The 20,591-nt window shown below is 53.3% G+C and overlaps 2 protein-coding genes across 4 annotated transcripts in view; one reads left to right on the top strand and one right to left on the bottom strand.

Moving 5' to 3' along the window:
* The window catches only part of FARP1 (FERM, ARH/RhoGEF and pleckstrin domain protein 1), a 314,718-nt gene extending 294,820 nt beyond the window's left edge, over window positions 1–19,898 (top strand). For all 3 annotated transcript variants that reach the window (XM_033177386.1, XM_033177385.1, XM_033177387.1), the window contains exons 18-27: window positions 1,097–1,334; window positions 5,731–5,861; window positions 8,923–8,991; window positions 9,218–9,307; window positions 10,069–10,151; window positions 10,231–10,343; window positions 10,783–10,949; window positions 16,207–16,314; window positions 16,745–16,896; window positions 18,396–19,898. In XM_033177386.1, the coding sequence (XP_033033277.1) occupies window positions 1,097–1,334; window positions 5,731–5,861; window positions 8,923–8,991; window positions 9,218–9,307; window positions 10,069–10,151; window positions 10,231–10,343; window positions 10,783–10,949; window positions 16,207–16,314; window positions 16,745–16,896; window positions 18,396–18,477 (1,233 nt within the window). In that variant the 3' untranslated portion in view covers window positions 18,478–19,898. The remainder of the gene's footprint in view (window positions 1–1,096; window positions 1,335–5,730; window positions 5,862–8,922; window positions 8,992–9,217; window positions 9,308–10,068; window positions 10,152–10,230; window positions 10,344–10,782; window positions 10,950–16,206; window positions 16,315–16,744; window positions 16,897–18,395) is intronic.
* Window positions 12,283–20,591, bottom strand: part of STK24 (serine/threonine kinase 24) — a 136,580-nt gene continuing 128,271 nt past the window's right edge. Inside the window, exon 11 of the mRNA XM_033177389.1 lies at window positions 12,283–14,841. Within this exon, the coding sequence (XP_033033280.1) occupies window positions 14,820–14,841 (22 nt within the window). The 3' untranslated portion in view covers window positions 12,283–14,819. The remainder of the gene's footprint in view (window positions 14,842–20,591) is intronic.

Here is a 20,591-nt window from a genome sequence, read left to right as displayed (position 1 = left end):
TATATATACGTATATATGTGTGTGTGTATACGTATATAATACGTATATATGTGTGTGTGTATACGTATATATATGCGTATATATGCGTATATATGCGTATATATATATATACATATGTGTATATATATATACGTGTATATATATATATTTTTTTTTAATTAGCTGGGCATGGTGGCTCAAGCCTATTTAGTCCCAGCTGCCCGAGGCTGAGGCAAGAGGATCCCTTGAGCCCAGGAGTTTGAGGCTGCAGTGAACTGAGACTGTGCCACTGCACTCCAGCTTGGGCAACAGAGCAAGACCCTGTCACAAAAAATAAAAATTTAGATTTGGGAGTTACCAGCACACAGAGAGCAAGCCCACTCTAGGAGGTGATTATCAAGTGAGACTTGGAAGAAAGCAACCTCGGCTTTTGTGTCCCGTCGTGTCCCCTGTTCCCTGCTCTCCCCCTATCTGCCTGGCAGTGTCCTTGCCTTGGAATTCCTCCCTCCCACCCAGGTGAATTCATTCCTCCTTTAATGCTCTGTCATCCAAACGCTTACTCTGTCTCCATCCCCACCATGACTCCGGGAGAGTGAGGGCGCTTTCTGACTCTCATCCGTCTCCCTGACCTAGCAGAGGAGGGGCTCACATAGCTGCTTAGTTACTATCTGAGCAAATGGGGCGATGGAAGCAGGAATGTGGTTTTAAAACTATGTAATGCTTATTGATGGACCCCGGGTTGTTATCTGATGACATTTAGAAGAAAACCACAGCCCCCCTTAAGGAGCTCCTGTTCATATATTTCTCCCCAGTTTTTCCAGGCTCCCTTTTAAAGGAACATTTATACCTCTGATGTTCTATCTACAGCTCATATATTTTATGATCCATGTGTATTTTTAAACTGCTCAGTACCTTAATAGGCCTTTTTATTTCATCCTGAGAACTTAAGTGAAATACCAAAGAGTGAACTATGAACAATGTGAAATTTAAGGAAATTAAACAAATCGAGGAACTAAAGAGAGCGCAGGTGCACTTCATTTTCCCAAGTGAAACTGGGTGGAACACAGGTGTATCCCGGTCAGCTGAACAGGCCCCTCCTCCTCTGTTGCCCCCCAAGCACCTGGCGGCTCACCTGTGGAAGCACAGCGAGGCCTTGGAGGCCCTGGAGAACGGGATCAAGAGCTCCCGGCGGCTGGAGAACTTCTGCAGAGACTTCGAGCTGCAGAAAGTGTGTTACCTACCGCTCAACACCTTCCTCCTGCGGCCACTGCACCGGCTCATGCACTACAAGCAGGTCCTGGAGCGGCTCTGCAAACACCACCCCCCGAGCCACGCCGACTTCAGGGACTGCCGAGGTGAGTGCCGGGAGCCTGTGCCACCTGGTGCCCATGTCATGGTTCAGACCGGGTGCTCCCAGACTGAGCGCAGCCAGGGAGAGGCCTCCCGGGGAGAGAGACCAGCCGATGCTGGGTCCCAGGTTTTCATCAGGGCAGGCACTGCTTTTTATTCCTGATCTGGTGTTTGGTTACATCTTGATTTTCTTTTCTTTTCTTTTTTTTTTTTTTTTTTTTTTTTTTTTTGCGATGGAGTCTCGCTCTGTTGCCCAGGCTGGAGTGCAATGGCGCAGTCTCGGCTCACTGCAACCTCCACCTCCCGGGTTCAAGCGATTCTCCTGCCTCAGCCTCTGGAGCAGCTGAGATCACAGGCGCGGGCTGCCACGCCTGGCTAATTTTTTTATTTTTAGTAGAGACGGGGTTTCACCATATTGGTCAGGCTGGTCTCGAACTCCTGACCTCATGATCCACCCACCTTGACCTCCCAGAGTGCTTGGATTACAGGCGTGAGCCACCACGCCCAGCCACACCTTGACGGTAAAGAAGATGCTAATGATCATCATGACCCCTTTCTTCCTTTCCCTTTTGTGTGCGTTTTCTCCTTTCGTCCCCGGGTGGTTTTGTGCAAATATCCCTAGAGAAGCTCCGCTTACAGTTAGCCCTCACCCAGGAAGCTTGCTTCTACCCACATGGTTGAAACTCATCCCTCTACCGTGGCCACAGAACATAGCTTGTAACAAATCCTGTTGCTCATTGCTGCCGGGCGTTTGTAATGTGCCTGACGCCATAAGAAGCACCTCTCCTGTATTAACTCTTCCCAAGCCTCAGGCATAGGTGAGTTCGTCTTACATATGGGGACTATCGAGACTAGAGAGGTTAAGGAACCTGCCCAGAGTCACCCAGCTGGGAGGGAAATGATTTGGAACCTAAACCTAGAACCCATGGTCACAACTGTCCTGCCCTTCTATCTCATGGACAGTCCTACCCGCTCACACTTGCTCAGCCCCAGGCCAGGTACCGTGTACCTGATACTGTGCCAATGCTCACACCATTACTCCTTTAATGACCCCTTTAGATCAATTGCATTATCCCATTTTACAAATAGGGACGCTGAGACTCAGGGGAAGGGACTTGCAGGGTCAGTCAGAGGTCAGACCCCCATTCCAGACCCTGCTTTTCCCCCAGGGCCACGCATGCTCTTCTGAACGGAAGTCGTGCCGTCTGGTGTCACGTGTGTCTGTGAGTGTCTGCACTTCCTGACCTAGCCTTTAAGCATGCGGAGTTGGCCCTGCGTAGGTGCCTGTCGCACAGGTGGCCCGAATCTGCACACCCACTAGGAGGTCAAGGTCCTTATCTCTTGCCTGAAATGTCAGAAACACCTCCAGTTCTTTGGCCAAACGTGTCATCTTTTTAAAAATCCATCTTCTTATATCTTTGCTTAAAAGCTGGGTGACAGCTGACTGCCTCAGGCTAAAATTGAAAGTCTTCGTGACCTGGCCTGGCCAGCTCGCACACCCCAGCTGTATTTGGTTAATACACTTTTATAAGGGACGTGTATTAACCAAACATCATATGTTCTCACTCATAAATGGGAGCTAAGCTATGAGAATGCAAAGCCATAGGAATGATACAATGGACTTTGGGGACTTGTGGGGAAAGGGTGGGAAGGGGGTGAGGGATAAACCTCTACTGGGCATGTGAGGGAGAAGGAACAGTGTGGCCCCTGACCTCACAGGACCTGCTGGAGGGTCTGCAGGCAGGCACCTGGGCAGTGGCGACCCTGCACTAGGGCCATGAGAGACAAGTGGACGGTGCAGTTGGAGCCAGGGCATTGGCGGGTGTTGGGGGAATCTCGAAGGGAAATGGTGTCTAAGTTCAGAGCTAAAATGTAAATAGGAGTTTTCCTGGGTGAAGGGAGGGTGTGGAGAATAGAGTTAGAAACACCACCAGCTCAGGTTCAGAGGGGACAGAGACCGGAACATTGTCAAAAGCGTGCAGGGCACAGGGAGAGCCACAAAGTGAGGCTGCCACAGAAAGCAGGGGCCACATCCCACTGCACCCCCTGGATTCTGCAAACCCGTAACCTAACAGCAGAAGCTGAACAGGAAGCGTTTTAAGGAGGAAAACAGTGATATCAGGCTTGTTCTAGAAAAATCATTGTTAATATCTAGAATATATGGCAGACTCCTACAAATTAGTTGTTAAAAAAGGCAACGCAATATGTAGACGACAAAGTAAGACAGTGACAGTTCACAGAAGGGGAACACAAGTGCCTCCTGACATGGTTTGTTGTTGACCATCTGTCTTTAAAACAAACCATGCTGGCCAAGGGTGGTGGCTCACACCTGTAATCCCAGCACTTTGGGAGGCCAAGACAGGAGGATCATTGGAGGCTGGGAGTTCAAGAGCAGCCTGGGCAACATAGTGAGAGCCTGTCTCTACAAAAAATTTTAAAATTACGAACATGCACCTATAGTACCAGCTACTCAGGAGGCTGAGGTGGGAGGATCGCTTGAGCCCAGGAGTTGGAGGCTGCAGTGAGCTATGATCGCACCACAGCCCAGGCGACAAACCTAGACCCAGTCTCTAAAAACAAAAACCATGCTGCCTCTTGCCTCCACACCTTGGCACATTCCGTTCCTTCTGCTTAGAGTCCTGGCCACCACCTCCTTGGCCTTTCCTGGCCAGCTCTCTCTCGTCCTTTAAGCCTCAGCTTGTGCCTGGCACCTGATGTTAAGCTGACCTCCTGTCCGCCTTGTCCTGCCACACTGGCATGGCCTGTGTGTTGGCCGAGCCTGGAGGAGAGGACCCAGGGCCTCTCCTGGCTCTGAGGACTGCTCACATCTAGCGCTCATGGGGATGAGAGCAGTGTGGTTTTGCAGGCACTGTCCTTGGTGGACTCATCCAGTTTCATTCTGCTCTTTCTCTAAACAGTACCCAAGTCCCCAAGGCTATCCTTGAGGACTGAGGAAGAAAGTGCTAGCTAGCTTAAAGCATGAGGTGGCAGCACTGTAGGAGCCTAGATTTCCAGAGCTGGAGGGATACTGAGTGCCAAGGGCTGTTCCCAGCACACCCCTGCCCATGAGCACTGGGGGCCAGGGTGCCATCATTCCATCATTTTCCTCTAAGAACCCGGTCACTCCCCCCCAGCCTTGCCACTGAGCACTGGGTGCCAAGTAAATGTTTATCGGACCAAACTGGGTGGTAATATCTGAAGATCAAGCGAGGCCTGGGATTTGTCACTATGGCTGAGACCACATTCTCTGATGAGCCTGGGAGAATTTAACTTGCATCCTTGGGGGAAAAAACAAGAAAACTAAATGCTTCCCTTCCAACACGGAAATGCTGGGGGAAGTGGTCAAAGAGGTATTTAGTGTTCTGAAGCCTGAAGTTCAGTCAACAAGTATTTCTCGCTTTTCTTGACCAAAGTACCCAAGCTTGTCAGCCGCTGGGGACTTGCGTGCCACCCAAGCTTGTATTAATCAGGCACTAGCTCCTTTTAAATACAGGATGCCCACCAGTATAGGGGAGCTATGCCTCTATTAAAAAATAAAGGCCTGATGCGGTGGCTCATGCCTGTAATTGCAGCACTTTGGGAGGCCAAGGCGTGTCGATCGCCTGAGGTCAGGAGTTCGAGACCAGCCTAACCAACATGGTGAAACCTTTTCTCTACTAAAAATACAAAATTAGCCGGGCGTGGTGGTACGCACCTGTAATCCCAGCTGCTTGGGAGGCTGAGGCAGGACAATCACTTGAACCTGGGAGGCAGAGTTTGCAGTGAGCTGAGATTGTGCCATTGCACTCCAGCCTGGGCAACAAGAGCAAAACTCTGTCTCAAACAAATAATAATAAAAAAATTCAAATTCTGCAGCAATTCTTCGCAACCATCTTGACAAACAGTGTAATTTCCACACAAGGCAGAACTGGGGTGTGGTGGAATGTTAGTTACCTGGAGTGATACCGACAACTTCACAGTATCAATTACACCTCCTCTCAAAGAGATGCTGACGTTGCTCCAGATTTTTCTATGGCCTCTTTGTGCTCACTGTGCCTTGTTCTTTCCGAGTAACAGGAGGGAAAAGAAAAGTCTCTACCCAGGGACAAAATTCAAGGCAGTCTTCTTCCCCCGTGTCTTTCCCCTCTAAGCCAACAAGTCCGTCTCATTGAAGGACAGCTGTACGCCACGTAGCCCCGCACGGGTCACTTACAGTTTCAAGATGCTAAAGTGAAGCAAATAAATTCAGAAAATGCACTATCAAGTTTTGTTATAGAGAAATAACACTGTTTTCGCTCAAAAGATACCTTTGAATACTGTGCAAGGACTGGAGTGATTTCCCTGCAGCGTTGAGCTGACAGCTGCTAGGGGAAGACCCCTGCCTGCCTTTCCCGCTGCAGACTGTGTGTCTTTCCTTCACAGCTGCTTTGGCAGAGATCACGGAGATGGTGGCACAGCTCCACGGTACGATGATCAAGATGGAGAATTTCCAGAAGCTGCACGAACTCAAGAAAGATTTGATTGGCATTGACAATCTTGTGGTCCCAGGAAGGGTAAGCAGCAGTGGCCTCACAATGCACTGCAGGGGGGAGCAGAAAGGAGGCATCGGAGGGACTTACGTTTGAACCTTTTGAATAGAGACACTTGCAAGGCAAAATGTCCTCTTTCCATCCACCTGGGAGACAACTGGAAAAACACGACAGTGTCGTTAGTTCGGCATCATCACGTTCGGAGGAGATAAAGCAATCCTCTGACCTCATGTTCTGTTTTTCTCTTTACAGGGTGATTCGCTTCTTTACCTTTTCCCCTACCATATCCCACAGAAGATTTCAGATTGCTTATTTCATTTTTTTTAAATGTGCATAAATGAAAGTGGAAAATTAAAAAAAAAAAAGAATTAGGTAAATAGTAATAAAGCCAGAAAGTTAGTGCATTAAATTATGCTAGGAATTCCCATGCAGGTATGAAGTGTTTTTTTAAAACTCAATCCTCTATATATAATTTAATTTCAGTTCAAAATTAAAATACCAAATCTTAGCTGGAAAGCAGTTCCAGGAGAGATGCAAGTTCACTGACACTGTAGCCTTCCCCTCCCCAGCCCCTGCCTGAGACACAGGTCTTTGCCACCGAACACGGCTTCCTACACACACTCCTTCCAGGCCAGTGCCAATGTGGAGGACAGGAGCAAAGCCTGCCTTCTCCACTTCCCTTCCTAGGAAGCCATCATCACCCAGGAATCAAACATATTATTCAGTTGCTACATCTTATCAAATCTCTCTCTGGGATCTTTACCTTGTGGCACTCCCATTTCAAACCCTACGTCACCCAGGTCAAGAGACAACTCACTGTAGCTGCTCTGATCTGCTGCGGGCCTGCCTGACCCTGCAGGCCAGGATCCAGTATCTCAGGGACTTTTAGTCTTTTCCGAAAGGCAGCTGCCCTGGAAACTTTATATCTGTAACTCAGGGAGGGAAGCTCTCCGTGTACTGGAGCATTTCTGTCAGGAAGCCTAATTACAAAACTGACCAGAAGCCACGTTGTGAGAGATTGTCAGAAGAGCGATGTGGTTAAGCACTGGCAGAAATTAGAGCTGGGATTGCCTCAGCTCTGCTGGTGAGAAGATCCTGCCGGGCCTTGGCACGTAATGACCTTATTTACTCATCCACACAGAACCCTCAGAAAGCCCTGCGGAATCGATGTAATTTTCTCTCAGCTTTGAAAGGTGTAAAATACTGAGCATATCATGTTACATGGTGAAGAGACCATTGATAAAGAATTCCTTATTTTGAGGAAATACTTTCCACTGCAATGGAAAGAGCCTTGGATTGGAGGAGGCGGCCCTGGGTTCAAAGTCTCGCTCTACCAGAACCCGGGGCGGCAGGGGACCATGTAACATGGAGACCATAGCCTCTCCTTCACAGGTCATTAAGATCAAATGAGATGTGCTATGTGAAAATGACATAATACATATGAATTATCTTCCTTTTCCCCACCTACATTTAATTGAAGAGATGAAACGTACACGTAGTTTAGTGGCATTAATTACATTCCACAGCACAATGGAAAGCATTTTGTTCTGTCACACACTGGCTGACCAGGTGATCGTGAGCAAGTTTCTTAATCATTTGCCCCTCAGTCTCCTTATCTGAAACATGGGAATAATGATATTGAAGGTGCAGGCTCACGTCTGGAGCTCCTGTAATCACTCAGTGTCGCAGGTGATCAGTGACTATCTGAGGCTGGCAGTGCAGGTGGTAAGAATCATTTACTAAGATGGTTATAGATAAAGGCAGGCTTATTAGAGAAGTAGGAAAATACATTGCCAGAAAGCAACAACAAGAGAGGAAGTGACTGCAAGGAGACAAAGGCTTGCTGGGGACTTTCATCAGGTGGTGTCTGTGCTGTGTGCCAGCAAGGGCTTTGTGCAGTATGATAACGCCACGGCTGCAGCGAACTCACTTGCGTTTTTCTATCAGCCAAGGGTCTGGTGATAGCTGGGTGCAGGAAGATGGTGAATTATCTGTGCAGGAGGGCCGTGTCCTGGACCATGAAGAAAGGCAGACCTGTATAGCTTCTCTGCTTTGTCTTTTTGCTTTCTCTTGGTCCCACCAGCCTGGCTCCTTGTCCCTTATTAGGACTCCATACTTAGGACATGCCAGGCGCATCCCGTGTGCTCCAGAGAGGAGGCCATTGTATTAGTAAAGGTGAAGATGGAATTGGGGTGTTCCTTCCTAAGCTCAGATGATCCCCCGATTCTTTCGCTCATCAGCCTGCCTCACGTCCACTCATTGTTTCGAGTCAACCCAGGGCAGAATGGGAAGGTGGGACGGGAGACCCCTGAGGGAGCACGTTCTGGAAGTCCATGGTGGTGATGGTGGGGCTACCTTGTAAATGCGCGAAGGCCACGCAGGCTCCGTGTTTCGCGGATTCCACCACAATTGAAAAATGATCATTTGTTTGTTTTTCAAGTGCTTGCACCCCTGCAATCCATGCCCTCAAGAGTATACAGCCCGGGGAGGATGCCACTCGGGATGCAGAGGTGCCTTGGACACATCTGCCTCTCACTCCTTTGTCCTCGATGCAGTTCCTGCTCATTGAGAAGCAGGGTTTTAAATCATGGAGAAGCTTCCTCCAGCCACAGTGCTCCCATGTGGCCTCTCCGTCCTCAAGGGTCCCTTCCTGCCACTTTTTATAGCCTCCTTCTTTGAGAACTGCTTGGGGTCCTTCTAATCTCCCTCACCGTGGGGAGCCCTGGGGATCCTGGGGTTACGCATATGGTCCTCAGGCCCCGGCACTCTTGAACCCGACCGTCCGTATCCTTTGTTGGGGCAGCTGCCGGTGGTACCGCCCTGTATCTTCCTGGGAGAGAGACAGGGGATCCCTAGAGAGGGTTTAGCACAGCACCTGGGGCAGAGCAAGTGTGCAGTGAATCGCAGCTGAGTGCCGTAACTTCCACCATGCAGGGGACCCAGGTGGGAGGAAGCCAGCAGGTTTGCACGCTCGCAGTCCGTCCTCGGGGTCTGCACACTCACAGCCCTCAGGGGCTACACACTGGCCATCAGCCCTTGGGGTCTGCGTGCTCGCGGCCAGCCCTCCGGTCTTTCTCCCCTGCAGGAGTTCATCCGCCTGGGCAGCCTCAGCAAGCTCTCGGGGAAGGGGCTCCAGCAGCGCATGTTCTTCCTGGTGAGTGGAGAGAGAGGTTCGTCCTCACAAGGATCGTGTCACCTGGCCAAGCAAGGCCCCCGAGGGGGGGACCTGGGGTGGAGGAGGAGCAGCCAGAGGTGCCCAGGCCTGAGTTGTTGAGGACAGTGAAGGCAGAGTTGAGGACAGTTGATGAGGACAGTGAAGGCTGGGAGCAGGCCTGCTGTCCGCATGGGGTCTCACCTCCACACACTTCTGGTTCCTCTAGTTCAACGACGTCCTGCTGTACACGAGCCGGGGGCTGACGGCCTCCAATCAGTTGAAAGTCCACGGGCAGCTCCCGCTCTATGGCATGACGGTGAGTACGGCGCAGGCCTGAGGCCAGGGCCTGTCCTCGGGGGCCGCGGGCACTGCTGACCCGGCGATGAGGAGGGGAAGGGAGAGACTGGATAGGAAGGGAGAGGGCGGCCAGTGTCACCTTGGTTACGAGACCTGGGCTCAAAGACCATCGAAGACCGTGCAACCCTTTCACCTAAAAGATCGAGCCTTCTAGGGCTTCTCTAGTGGGTCTCTGGGGACACGGCTCCTCCTCCTGCACACGGGATGTGCGGGTCCCTTCCTTATAGAATCGAGTGAAGGGGCAAGCCGATGAGGCCGTCTGGCATGAACTCGCCTCCCACCGCCTGCGCCTGGCCCCAGGGGCCCCGACAGTCCTTGCCACACACAAGAATGACAGCGCCCCCCCCCCCGGCGCTGGGCCGGCCGCCTCATCCTCCCCCGAGTTGGCTTGGGGCTGCCTCCTGTCCCCCTTGGCAGGCAGGTGTACAGGGCGCCTGGGGCTGGGATGTGGCCCTGGCTGGTGCCCATGCTGTCCTCCGGGGTTGGAGAGAGGGAAGTTTGTGGGCTCTGCCAGAAACATTCAGCGCGCTGCGATCTTCCTATCGCCTTTCTGATTTTGGTTTTTCCAACTCAGAGTGCCTCTTCCCTCTGCAGGGCTCTGGGTCTCCTGAGCCCGGCTCAGTGGCACCCCTCCTTTTCCGAGTTGCCCGGCTGCCAGCTCATGGATGTTTGGAAGTGCATCACATCCCTCACGGTGACGTTATCTTCTCTTGCCCACAGATTGAGGAGAGCGAAGACGAGTGGGGGGTGCCCCACTGCCTGACCCTCCGGGGCCAGCGGCAGTCCATCATCGTGGCCGCCAGGTAACTCGGGAGCCCGCCCCTTGCCTGTTTCAACCCTTTGACGTGCTGTGGCCTGAACACCTGACGTGTCTGTCTCCAGTTCTCGGTCTGAGATGGAGAAGTGGGTTGAGGACATCCAGATGGCCATTGACCTGGCAGAGAAGAGCAGCAGCCCTGCCCCCGAGTTCCTGGCCAGCAGCCCCCCTGACAACAGTGAGTGTGGCCAGGGCAGCCTGCCCATGCTGGGCTCTGGTTCACGGAGGGACAGCATTTTTGCAACTAAAGCCACCCCATCGGGTAGGCCTCACATCTGTGGTCTACAAAGCCAAAGAGCAAGACAGTTCTTTTTCCTAAAACACCTGCAAACAGCACGAGGGAGCTGGGAAGTTTCCTTTTCTGGGGCAGCATTCACTCTTGTCACACGGAGAGAACACCAGGCTGTCCACACCCGGAGGGAGGGCTGCACGCCACACACGCGGGAGGGGCCGGGCTCCAGGGTCCGTCCCCCTTCAGTGGGGGCCTCATTCGATTCTGGTTAGGCACCACAGGGTGTGACTGCTGTGAGCCCCCAACCTTCCAGCACCTCAGAGGGTATCAGGAAGGGGTGCTGGGAGGAAAGATCAGAAGTGCTGCCTTTTGCCCCATCCTGTAGAGTCCCCTGATGAAGCCACCGCGGCTGACCAGGAGTCAGAGGATGACCTGAGCGCCTCGCGCACGTCGCTGGAGCGCCAGGCCCCGCACCGTGGCAACACAATGGTGCACGTGTGCTGGCACCGCAACACCAGCGTCTCCATGGTGGACTTCAGTATCGCGGTGGAGGTACACGGGGGCAGGGCAGCTCTGGTTCCCAGCTTGTGCTGGTCCAGGCAGAACCCAGGCAAACTTCTGGGCCAGGGCCTTGAGGGAGGCTGGCACCACGGGTGGCCCCACCCACCCACGGTGGCTAAGCAGGGAAGGATCAATGCTGGACCCCCTTTGGAGCCTGCCGGAGGTATCCTGCGCCAGCCTCCCGCAAATGCAATCATGTCTCTTGGTGCTCATCAGTCCCTGTTGCCGTCCATAAGATCATTTTCTCTCATTCTTCACCTGTTTTTTTGCCTGTCATGCAGTTAGCCTAGAACACAGGTGCCCAGGGCACAGCTACTGGACAGTTCCATGGCTGTCACATCCTGAACCACCCACAGGAATCGGGTGCATGGGCGGGAGGAGAGTGCATGATGGCAAGCAGGTGCCAGCCAAAGCCAGTGTCCTGGTTCCTGAAAGAACCCAGGGAGAAGGGGACGCAGGCTCTGAGAGCCATCCCTGTGGAGGGGTAGAAAGGGGGTGATCCCTCTCCTCCCCGTCATGAGGGTCACGGCTGACACTCCTGTGACAAAAGACAGGCCAACAAGGGAAAAGCATGACCAGTTTATTTCATCGTCATTTTACATGACATGGGAGCCTTCAGAATGAAGACTCAGAGGTCTGGCGAGCAGTCGTTTTTACGCTTCGGTTGGGTGAAGAGCGGGTGGCCGAGTGGAGCTGATGGGACAGGCTGAGAGCTAATGCCGGAGGGTGAAAGGAGCCCAGCAGGGCCCCTCCGGGTTCACTTGGCCTCTCTGATGATGGGACAGGCTGAGAGCTAATGCCGGAGGGTGAAAGGAGCCCAGCAGGGCCCCTCCGGGTTCACTTGGCCTCTCTGAGCACCGTTCCTTGCTCCTGGGTGTGGGGTGGGACCCTTTCCGCAGTGGGCATCTTAGACCCTCTTCTCACACAAGGTGGGCCGGGGAGTGAGTTTATAGCCAGCTCTGACACAGAACGGTGGGGAATGGTTAGGGTCACCGTTTTTGGTTTTGTGGCTGGCTTTGGCCGGGGGAGGTTCTGGTTTCAATGACCCGCCTTAAGGAAGAGGAATTCTAGTTTCTGTGGCTTGCCTGGGGGAGGAAAGGGGCGAGGCAGGAGGTGCTCAGGGAGGCCTGGCTTCTGAGCCTTTCACTTCAGGGTATTATTTTCTGATCCTACCACCTGAAAGCTGGCTTTGAAGATGGCGTCTCTCCCAGATCATGAATCCTTTCCTAACACCCATTCCCTAAACATTCTTCAGTCCAGGCCCATAGCTGTTTCAGAACACTTCAGACCCATCTCTCACTGGCCCATCCATCATTGTGCTCTATGTGAATGCCCACGTGTCACTGCGGAGCCTCTGCCCCCGCGCCCTCAGCGGGGCTGCTGCCGTAGAGGCAGGACTCACCTTCTAAAACGCAGGAAGTCCAGTTCCCACACAGGCCTGGTCCAAACAGTGTCACGTAAGAGACTATGGCCGGGACAGGAGTTGGCTGCTCTTGGAACCAACAGCAGCGGGGATGAGCCAGCAGTGCTTCGTGGAGGGTCTCGAGAGAGTCTTGGAATTTATTCCCTGGAAACGACCTTCCCCATTACTCAGACCTGCCTTTATTGAGTTTCCTGCTACAAGCCAGTGTTTCTAAGCCCAGGCCTGCTTCTGAAGACATCCTCAAGGGGACACATCCGAGGTGCAGGCCCTGGCTCCCCCATGGGCACAGCCCAGCTGGACCCACACACAAGGCTCTGTCCCACAGGGTTCCCCTGAGTGTGCAGGTGTGAATATTCCCTCCCCGGGCCGCCCTTCTGCCTCCTGACAGCTCGAGTGTGAAGAGCACTAAACGTTCTTCCCCAGCTTCACACCTCCACCAGGCCTGCGCAGAGCTTGCGGGTCTGAGCTTCTCCCAGGGCATGGGGATTATGACAGCAGGAAAAGAGAGCCCCAGGCAGAGGAGCAGGGAAGAACCCGTGATAGTCTCATGGGAAAAGAGGCCCATCAGCTCTCACCTGTGGGTGTGTGTCTGAAACGAAGCCAGTCAATGTGTGGCGCCACCATTGGGGAGGAACAGTCCTGACCTTGCTTCCTTCTGACCTCAGCAATGTGTGCAACTCTGAAGGCCTATTTGTCATAGGCCTCAAAGCTTTTTAAATACCTGGAGGAACCCAGGCCGTTCAACAAGGCAGGAAATACCCAAGTGGGATCCAGGTGGCCGGAGCCACCTGCAGCCCAGTTCTTTTGGGTTACAAATCTACATGGTCGCAGCCTTCCGTGTGCATGATCAGGTCAAGGCACTGGGTCAGGGGCAGACTGGCCCCCGGCCAGATCTAGCCCCAGCCTGATGGCTTACGGCCTGTGAACAAGGAATGGGTTTACCATTTTTTTAATGGCTGGTAAATAATGTCTTCAGTTTTGCCCCGTGGCCTGCAGTATCTGCCGTCCGCCTTTTGAGGAAAAGTTTGCTGACCCTAGCAGAGCAGGAGAGTGAGCCACCGGCCAGTGGGGTTTCAAGGTGGCAGTGACCACCTAGTACAGTCAGGGACCTGGCTGCTCTATCACTTTGCAGATTCCATCCTTGCCAGAAAGCCCCCTCCCAAGGCGTGTGGCGTCCATCTGGTGTCAGTGGCAGGCGGCCCTCGCGTGCCAGACGCCAAATGCTCGCCGACTCGCAGATGAGCCGTCCCCAGGGCCTCCACCCTGCATGACAGAGGACGAAGCAGCTCCATCTCCTCCTGACTCGACAGCCTCCTCTCCACAGTCCTGTGCCCAGCCTCTCTTCCAGTTCCGCTCCCATCTAACTCATGCAGGCACACGTGAGGAAGGGGCGTATCTGGGGACAGTGTGGACTCAATGGCCTCTGCTAAAAGTTGTGGGCAAGCCAGCAGGTCTGGGGGCTCCCACGGGAGGGTCAGATGTTGGGATGGCCAGAGGGCTGCCCAGCCCGTGGGCACTAGAGCCAGTGAAGGGCCAGAAGCAAAGCAATGCAAGTTGTCTTGTAAGGCTGGAGTGGCGAGACGGGGGACAGCAGGGAAGTTCTTCAGCAGACGGAGTGCAGACAGGACTGGGAGGAGGGAAGGGACACTGAGGCCAGGGAATGGCGGGCACGGGGGTTATACGTGTTCCCCGTCCCATCCCACAGCACCAACCTCAGACTGGCTGAGGCCACAGAAACATCTCTAACAGTGCCAGAAACCCGAAGTCCAAAACCAAGCTGCTGGCAGATGGGTTCCTTCAGGGGGCCTTGAGGGAAAATGTCCCCGCCTCTGACGGCATCTGGTGGCTGCGGCAGTTCTCTCCTCGGGGGTCCCTGGCTCTACCCATGTCGCAGGGCTCCGGTCTGCCATGTCACCAACTGTCCTCCCTGCATCTGTGCTCAAATGTCCTCTTCTAAGGACACGGCTCACGTTAGGCTTAGGGCTCATCCTAGTGACCTGACCTCGAGTGCATCTGCAGAGACCCTGTGTCCACATGAGGCCACCACCGGTTTGAATTTGAGCTTGTCTTGTTGGGGGGGTGCATTCAACCCACAGCAGGGTCCGAGGGGATGAGGGCCAAGAAGAGAGAGGGGCAAAGGCCCCAGTGAAGGGCCATGAGGAGACAGGGCCGGCTGGTCTGGCTCTGGACAAGGATGTTGACCCTCTCATGAAGGCAGTGAATGGAGACAGGTCTGAGAGCCACCAGCATGGCCTCGGCCTCCCGAGTGCAGGGCAGGAGAGTCGCGGCGTGCAGGGCCTGTAACATGCTGGAGGCCAGGGTGGACCCAATGCGGGGCGGCAGGAGGCTCGGCCGCTGGGTGCTGGGGAGCAAGGAAGGGCCGCTGGATGTGCCTATTCATGATGTTTCCAGAGGCTACCAGAATGGCCAGGCAGAAGCTAGAGAGCTCTAAGGAAGCTGCTGTGGAAAGAAATGGGCCCAGACTGTGATGGGTGACATGTGTGAACCCCAGTGTGGGCTGGCTGTGAAAACTGTGACTCAGTATGAAAATACGAAAGGGGAGTGTGCCACTCTCCTTGCCCCACGGTGTGTGGCCCAAGATGCCACACGGGCATCAGCCCAGCCCAGGCGCCACCAGGACCTTCTGGGAACCTGGAGCCTTGCATTTTCTTGTTCCCTTCTGCCATTGGGGGAGGAGGATGGAGGGCTGGGGCTGCCTGCCTGGCACCCCCGTTTCCCCCATCTGCAGGGTCCCTCTCATTCCGCCAACAGAGGGGGCCTCCACATCCTGCAGCCCCTCATGGACCCACTGTCGGTGTCCATCTCTCCCACTGGACCCTGAGCAACTGGAGGGTAGGGACACCAGACTGTTTGATCCCAGCACAGAAGCTTAGTGACAGGGGCACCCAGAGACGTGGAATGAGGCAGACTCAGAAGTCCGTTTTTGTGTGTGTGTGTGGTAAAATAGCTATACCACAATATTAGCCAACTATTTTTACATGAGCAATTCAGTGGCATTAAGTGCCTTTACAAGGTGGTGCAACTGCTTTGAGTATCTGCTGGTGAGGTCACTTTTGCAAAGCGACCAAATGAGCCACCAGTGTGTCAGGCCTGCCGAGGGTCCTTTGGGGGTAGCATGGACACAGGTGCCTGTCCCTGCCCCCAGCTAGGCTGCAGTGCATCCTAACAATGCTCCAGGGGCTGGGCCAGCTGGGAGCCTGGAGGTGGGCAGGGCTGCAGCTGCCTCCTGGGCCACTAGAGGGCATGTGGGAGCCGCGCACCAGCACCCCAGGCCCCACTTCCTGCGCAGGGTGCCTGGCACCTCAAAATGAGTGCTGCTGCTCCGAGCTTGAGACGGATCGTTGCCTCTTTCAGCTTCCACCTGCTGGTGGCACGTGGGGTCCTGCACCCCCATTTCTGCCTCGGTGTCACAGGGCCCACTCCCTCCCCGCCACGTGTCTCTTCTCCTCAGGACACCACTCCCGTTGGATTTAGGGCCCACCCTACCCCAGTGTGATTCCATCTTCACTAGTTACCCTGCAACAAGCCCATTTCCAAATAAGCCTGCATTCTAAGGTACTGGTCAGGACCTCAGTGTGTCTTTTGGGGGGACACAGCCCCCAACATGCCCCACAGCCAATGACAAGTGATGAGATGAGGGTCCCGGGACCTGCCAAGTCTCCCCACACACTGGGGAGCAGCGAGGCCTCATCCTTCAGTTGTGGACATGCCCTAGCCCAGGGCCCTGGTGCAGGGGGAGCTGCTCTCGGCACCCAACTAGGGCAGGTGCCCACCGTGCTTCTCACAGGCCTCCTTGCGTTTCAGAATCAGTTGTCTGGGAACCTGCTGAGGAAATTCAAAAACAGCAACGGGTGGCAGAAGCTGTGGGTGGTGTTCACAAACTTCTGCCTGTTCTTCTACAAGTCACACCAGGTAAGTGCCACACACAGGGTGGGTGGCAGCATGAGGTGAGGGGGCCGCCCTCTTCTGGAAGGACTCAGGCCTCTTGAGGTCCAGCCAGGTGTCACAGGGATGACAGGGATGCTGGCGGGGGGCCCCCATCCACCTGAGGCCCCCAGCTCTAGGAAAGGCTGATATCCACTGAAGGACCACTTCCGCCCTAGGAAGGGCCACCTGTCTTCTGGCGGGACAGGGGTAGGCTTTAATCCACAGCTCAGTCCTGCTGGGGACTTGCCACCTGGGCCATCATGTACAGGCCAACACTGGCTCCCACGATCCCTTCCAGGCCCACGCCTGAGGGTGGCGCTGTCTGGGCTCCCGGAGTCCCTGCCCGATGTGGGGCAGCAGCCAGGCCCAGCAGCAGAAGCTGCCCCCGAAAAGCCATTTTGTTTCCCCTTTCCAGGACAATCATCCCCTCGCCAGCCTGCCTCTGCTCGGCTACTCGCTCACCATCCCGTCCGAGTCCGAGAACATCCACAAAGACTACGTGTTCAAGCTGCACTTCAAGTCCCACGTCTACTACTTCAGGGCGGAAAGCGAGTACACGTTTGAAAGGTAGCTGCCCCCTTCCCAGGCACAGGGCTCTGCTCCCAAGTTGGCGAGTGAGCTGGCCCCACACTTCCCTGCCAACTGAGTGTTTAGACCTGGGGTCCCACTGTCTGACACCAGCAGGCGATTCTGTTGTCATGGCAGAAAGTGGGGTCCCGACTTCCCTGGGCCCTTACCCTGCACGGCGTTGGCCGAGGCCCTAGACGTCTTGCTTGGAGATCTCTGATGTGTGTGTACGGGACTATGAAGCTAAGCCCCAGTGGGTGCCACTACACCGGCCTCAGAGGCCCAGCTTTACCCACCCAGGCCCAGTGGAAGCCTTTCATGACAAAATCCAAACTGCACCTCGGACTTCGCAGTCTGTGGCTGCCGCAGTACTCATCACGCTGCTTCTGCCAGGGTTATGGCAGAAATGCTGTTTCAGGTCAAAGGACCATATGAGGAAGGAAAAAGGCTTCAGGGTTATTAGTGAGACTGCCTACATGGTGTAATGGGACCCAGGGACCACAGACTTCATTTAACCGAGAAATAAATGAAACCGAAATAGAGTCAGACCTAAGGCTGTTCTGAGCTACCCGCTGGAGGGAGGGAGGTCCTCAGGCTGCAGACCAGACAGGGCAGTCCCCAATTCAGCGACTGCTGGCCACGTTGTGGGACAGAAGAGCAGTTGGATCCCTCACTGATGCTGAACTCCCAGGGATTTTAAAGCAGCGGGGCCAATTATGCGCACTTCCCAGTAAATTCTATGGAAATAGCACAATGCTTTAAAACCAGAGTTTAAAACTCCTGTGATATCCAAAGGTAAGCACTTCCTAAGCAGTATCACCAGAAAAAGGAACCTAGAGAACCATTCTCAAAATGATCCTGGACTGAAAAACTTAGCTTGAGGGACTGAGCTCGAGAGCTGGGTTTGAGCTGGGTTTAACCAAGTTGGGATTTTGTTATTATTGTGGCAAAGGGCCCATGCTTGCAGGAGTCCGTCCTGCATCGTGTAGGATGTTCAGCGGCATCCCTAGCCTCCACCCCCTAGATGCCCTCAGCAACCCCTCAGTTGGGACATCTAAAAATGTCTCCAGACCTTACCAAATGGGACAGCATCACACCCATTTGAGAATCACTGGTACAGAGCAAATACACAAACATATAAAATGGAGATTCACGCGTGGTGGTGCAGGCTTGTAGTCCCAACTCCAGTATGAGTGACAGCCAGACCGTCTCAAAGGGGGAGCTTCCACTAAGGAGGATGGGACACACCCCGCCATTCTCTGCAGTGTCACCTCAGCAAAGTATTTACAGCTCCATATTAAATGAGTGCCCAGGCCAGTGGGTCTCCACTGTACAGAACGCCTGGGTGCTGGGCGTTCCCTTGCTCTCCTGCTCAAGTGGCAGATTGCCAACAAGGCGCCCTGACTTCACCCTGTGTTTCTGTAAGCGACGCCCACCGAAGCGTCATGAGTCTGTCCACACACAAAAAAAGTTGACTAACGGACGTTCCCGTGTTGCAGGTGGATGGAAGTGATCCGCAGTGCCACCAGCTCTGCCTCGCGGGCCCACGTATTGAGTCACAAAGAGTCTCTCGTGTATTGACGGCCGGACACACTCGTTTCCGCAGTGGCTGCTTTCCTGGAAGACGTTTCCTTTCTTCTGTTATTAATGAAGCCTGGTAAAATTAACACCTGTCTGAAAATCAAAAACATGGCTTCCCAGCAGCTCTCCTGTCTCCACAGCCGCGTTTTTGAACCCCATCCTCTCAGCATCTGAATGAACAGCGCTCCCACCTCCAGTCCTGGCATCCGCTGGGGGCGCTGTTCTTTAGCTAGTGCCAGTATTAAAACATTGTCATTACGAGAGTGCCAAATGACATCTTCCCTCCACCCTGCCCCTGAAAAAACACACACACATCCGTTCAACACAAGACAGGGCAAGTGTTTTCTTTTTTTCCTAAAAAAAGAAACGTATTTTCACCTATTGGCTGCTGCATTTTACAAAGTGGATTTCCTGGTGTTTGCAATACCCTCGGTGCAGCCTTAAGCAAATGAGATCATTTTCAGATTTCGTTTTTTTCAGTCTTTCTACTTTTGTAATAATAGGAAGTTAGTAGGACTCACTTCTCTGATTAATAAGCAATTTGCAGCACACCGCGTTCCACTGCGGGGTTTCACGCTCACCTGAAGACACCCGTTCCCGACCGACTTCTTGGTGCAAGTTGACCAAATCGTTTTAAGTGGTAACTTTCCAAACCGTAGCAGGGTTGTTTTCTGTTAAGAGAAGCCGAGATCCAGTGCAATACCTGGACTGTCACCGTCCTGTGAGTGGTGTACACAATGGGAAGATAATAAGCCGTGGTGTTTTGCTGTCTGTGTCACAAGCATGAAAACCTGTATGTCACTGATCAGGGCCATTTGTGGTATGTTCCGTGATGAGCGTTTAGCGAGCGTGCTGGCTGCAGAGCACTATGAAATCATGGTACGTAGTCCCCGGCACCTGTCGTTATTCCTATATCCTCCTGCAACTGTGGTTTGAAACTGCGCATTCTCTAGTAGTATATATCGTGCCTGTCTTCAAAACCATTTCCCTTTTTATCCTCATTCCCCCCAGGCATGGGGTAGTGTCTGTGAGTCAGACTGCACAGGGAACACGGTTTCCAGCGGCTCGGGCCCCTACTCGGGAAACATCTGTCTGTTCTCGACAGTGATGGGGTGGCTGCCATTCCCTTGGTTTTCCTAAGCCCTTTCTAACAAGAGTCTCAAACTGAGGCGACGGCCGATTCAACCCAGTTCTTTCCAGTGCCCCGCACCATGGCACCTGCCCACGTGAGAACCAGGAACACGCCCTCTGTGGAGCTCGGACTGGTGTACCTGGAAACGGCAACTTGCAAACAAAGAGCCTGACGTGTGTTAATCATTTGCCTTACAAGATGTACCAGACGGTTTCCAGTACTAACAAAGGGAATAAAAATACCTCACGCCACAATCCAGCATATTGACGTTTTAAGGCAAAACCACCAACTTTGTAGTCTTCATTTTCTGTGTGGTATGTGTGTGGTGGGGAGGGGGGAAGGGGACACTCCAGCAGGGGTTTCTAAAGCTCCCATATTATCGGGCTCCCTCCAGAAGTCACTGGTCACTCATTCCTGGAGACTTGGGGACAAGGCAGTCTCCTCAGCTATTTATTTCTGAATGATTCCAAACTACTTTGCTGGACACTGGTGGTTCTGACCTGTGACCAGCACCTCTGCCTCCTGTGTGCCCTCAGGAAAATACTAGTGTGGTTAACAGTCCACTCCCAAGCTGCCAGGGACAGATGGAGTTTGAGACATGCTACATACGAGACACACAATGACGCAGATACTCGTTTTCTGGAGCTTTATTGGCCCCGGCATGATACAGTCCCTGTGCTTAAGAACATGCCCTATTAGGTCACTCTGCCTTTGCTGACATATTTTAGAGCAGAAATACAGAAGCTGTTTTTAAAGGAAGGAAATATAAAAAAATGCTTATAAATTGACTGTGTTTTGCCAAAGGAAAGGTACAAAATGCTACATACAGAACCAAACCAGCCACTTCACAGGAGCAACTCAGGAATAAAATTTTTGGATAAGGCAGGCAGATACACTTCCAAGAAAATCAGAACCCAGCAGAAGGTGGCCAGGGCACCTCAAACGACACTGGTGCCCACCTCGCTGGCAGCAGCCACCTACC

The sequence above is a fragment of the Trachypithecus francoisi genome, unplaced genomic scaffold, assembly GCF_009764315.1.
Source record: "Trachypithecus francoisi isolate TF-2019V2 unplaced genomic scaffold, Tfra_2.0 Lachesis_group18, whole genome shotgun sequence".
NCBI lineage: Eukaryota > Metazoa > Chordata > Mammalia > Primates > Cercopithecidae > Trachypithecus > Trachypithecus francoisi.
The sequence above is the reverse complement of the archived record's forward strand: the minus strand, read 5'-3'. Positions and strand labels throughout refer to the sequence as shown.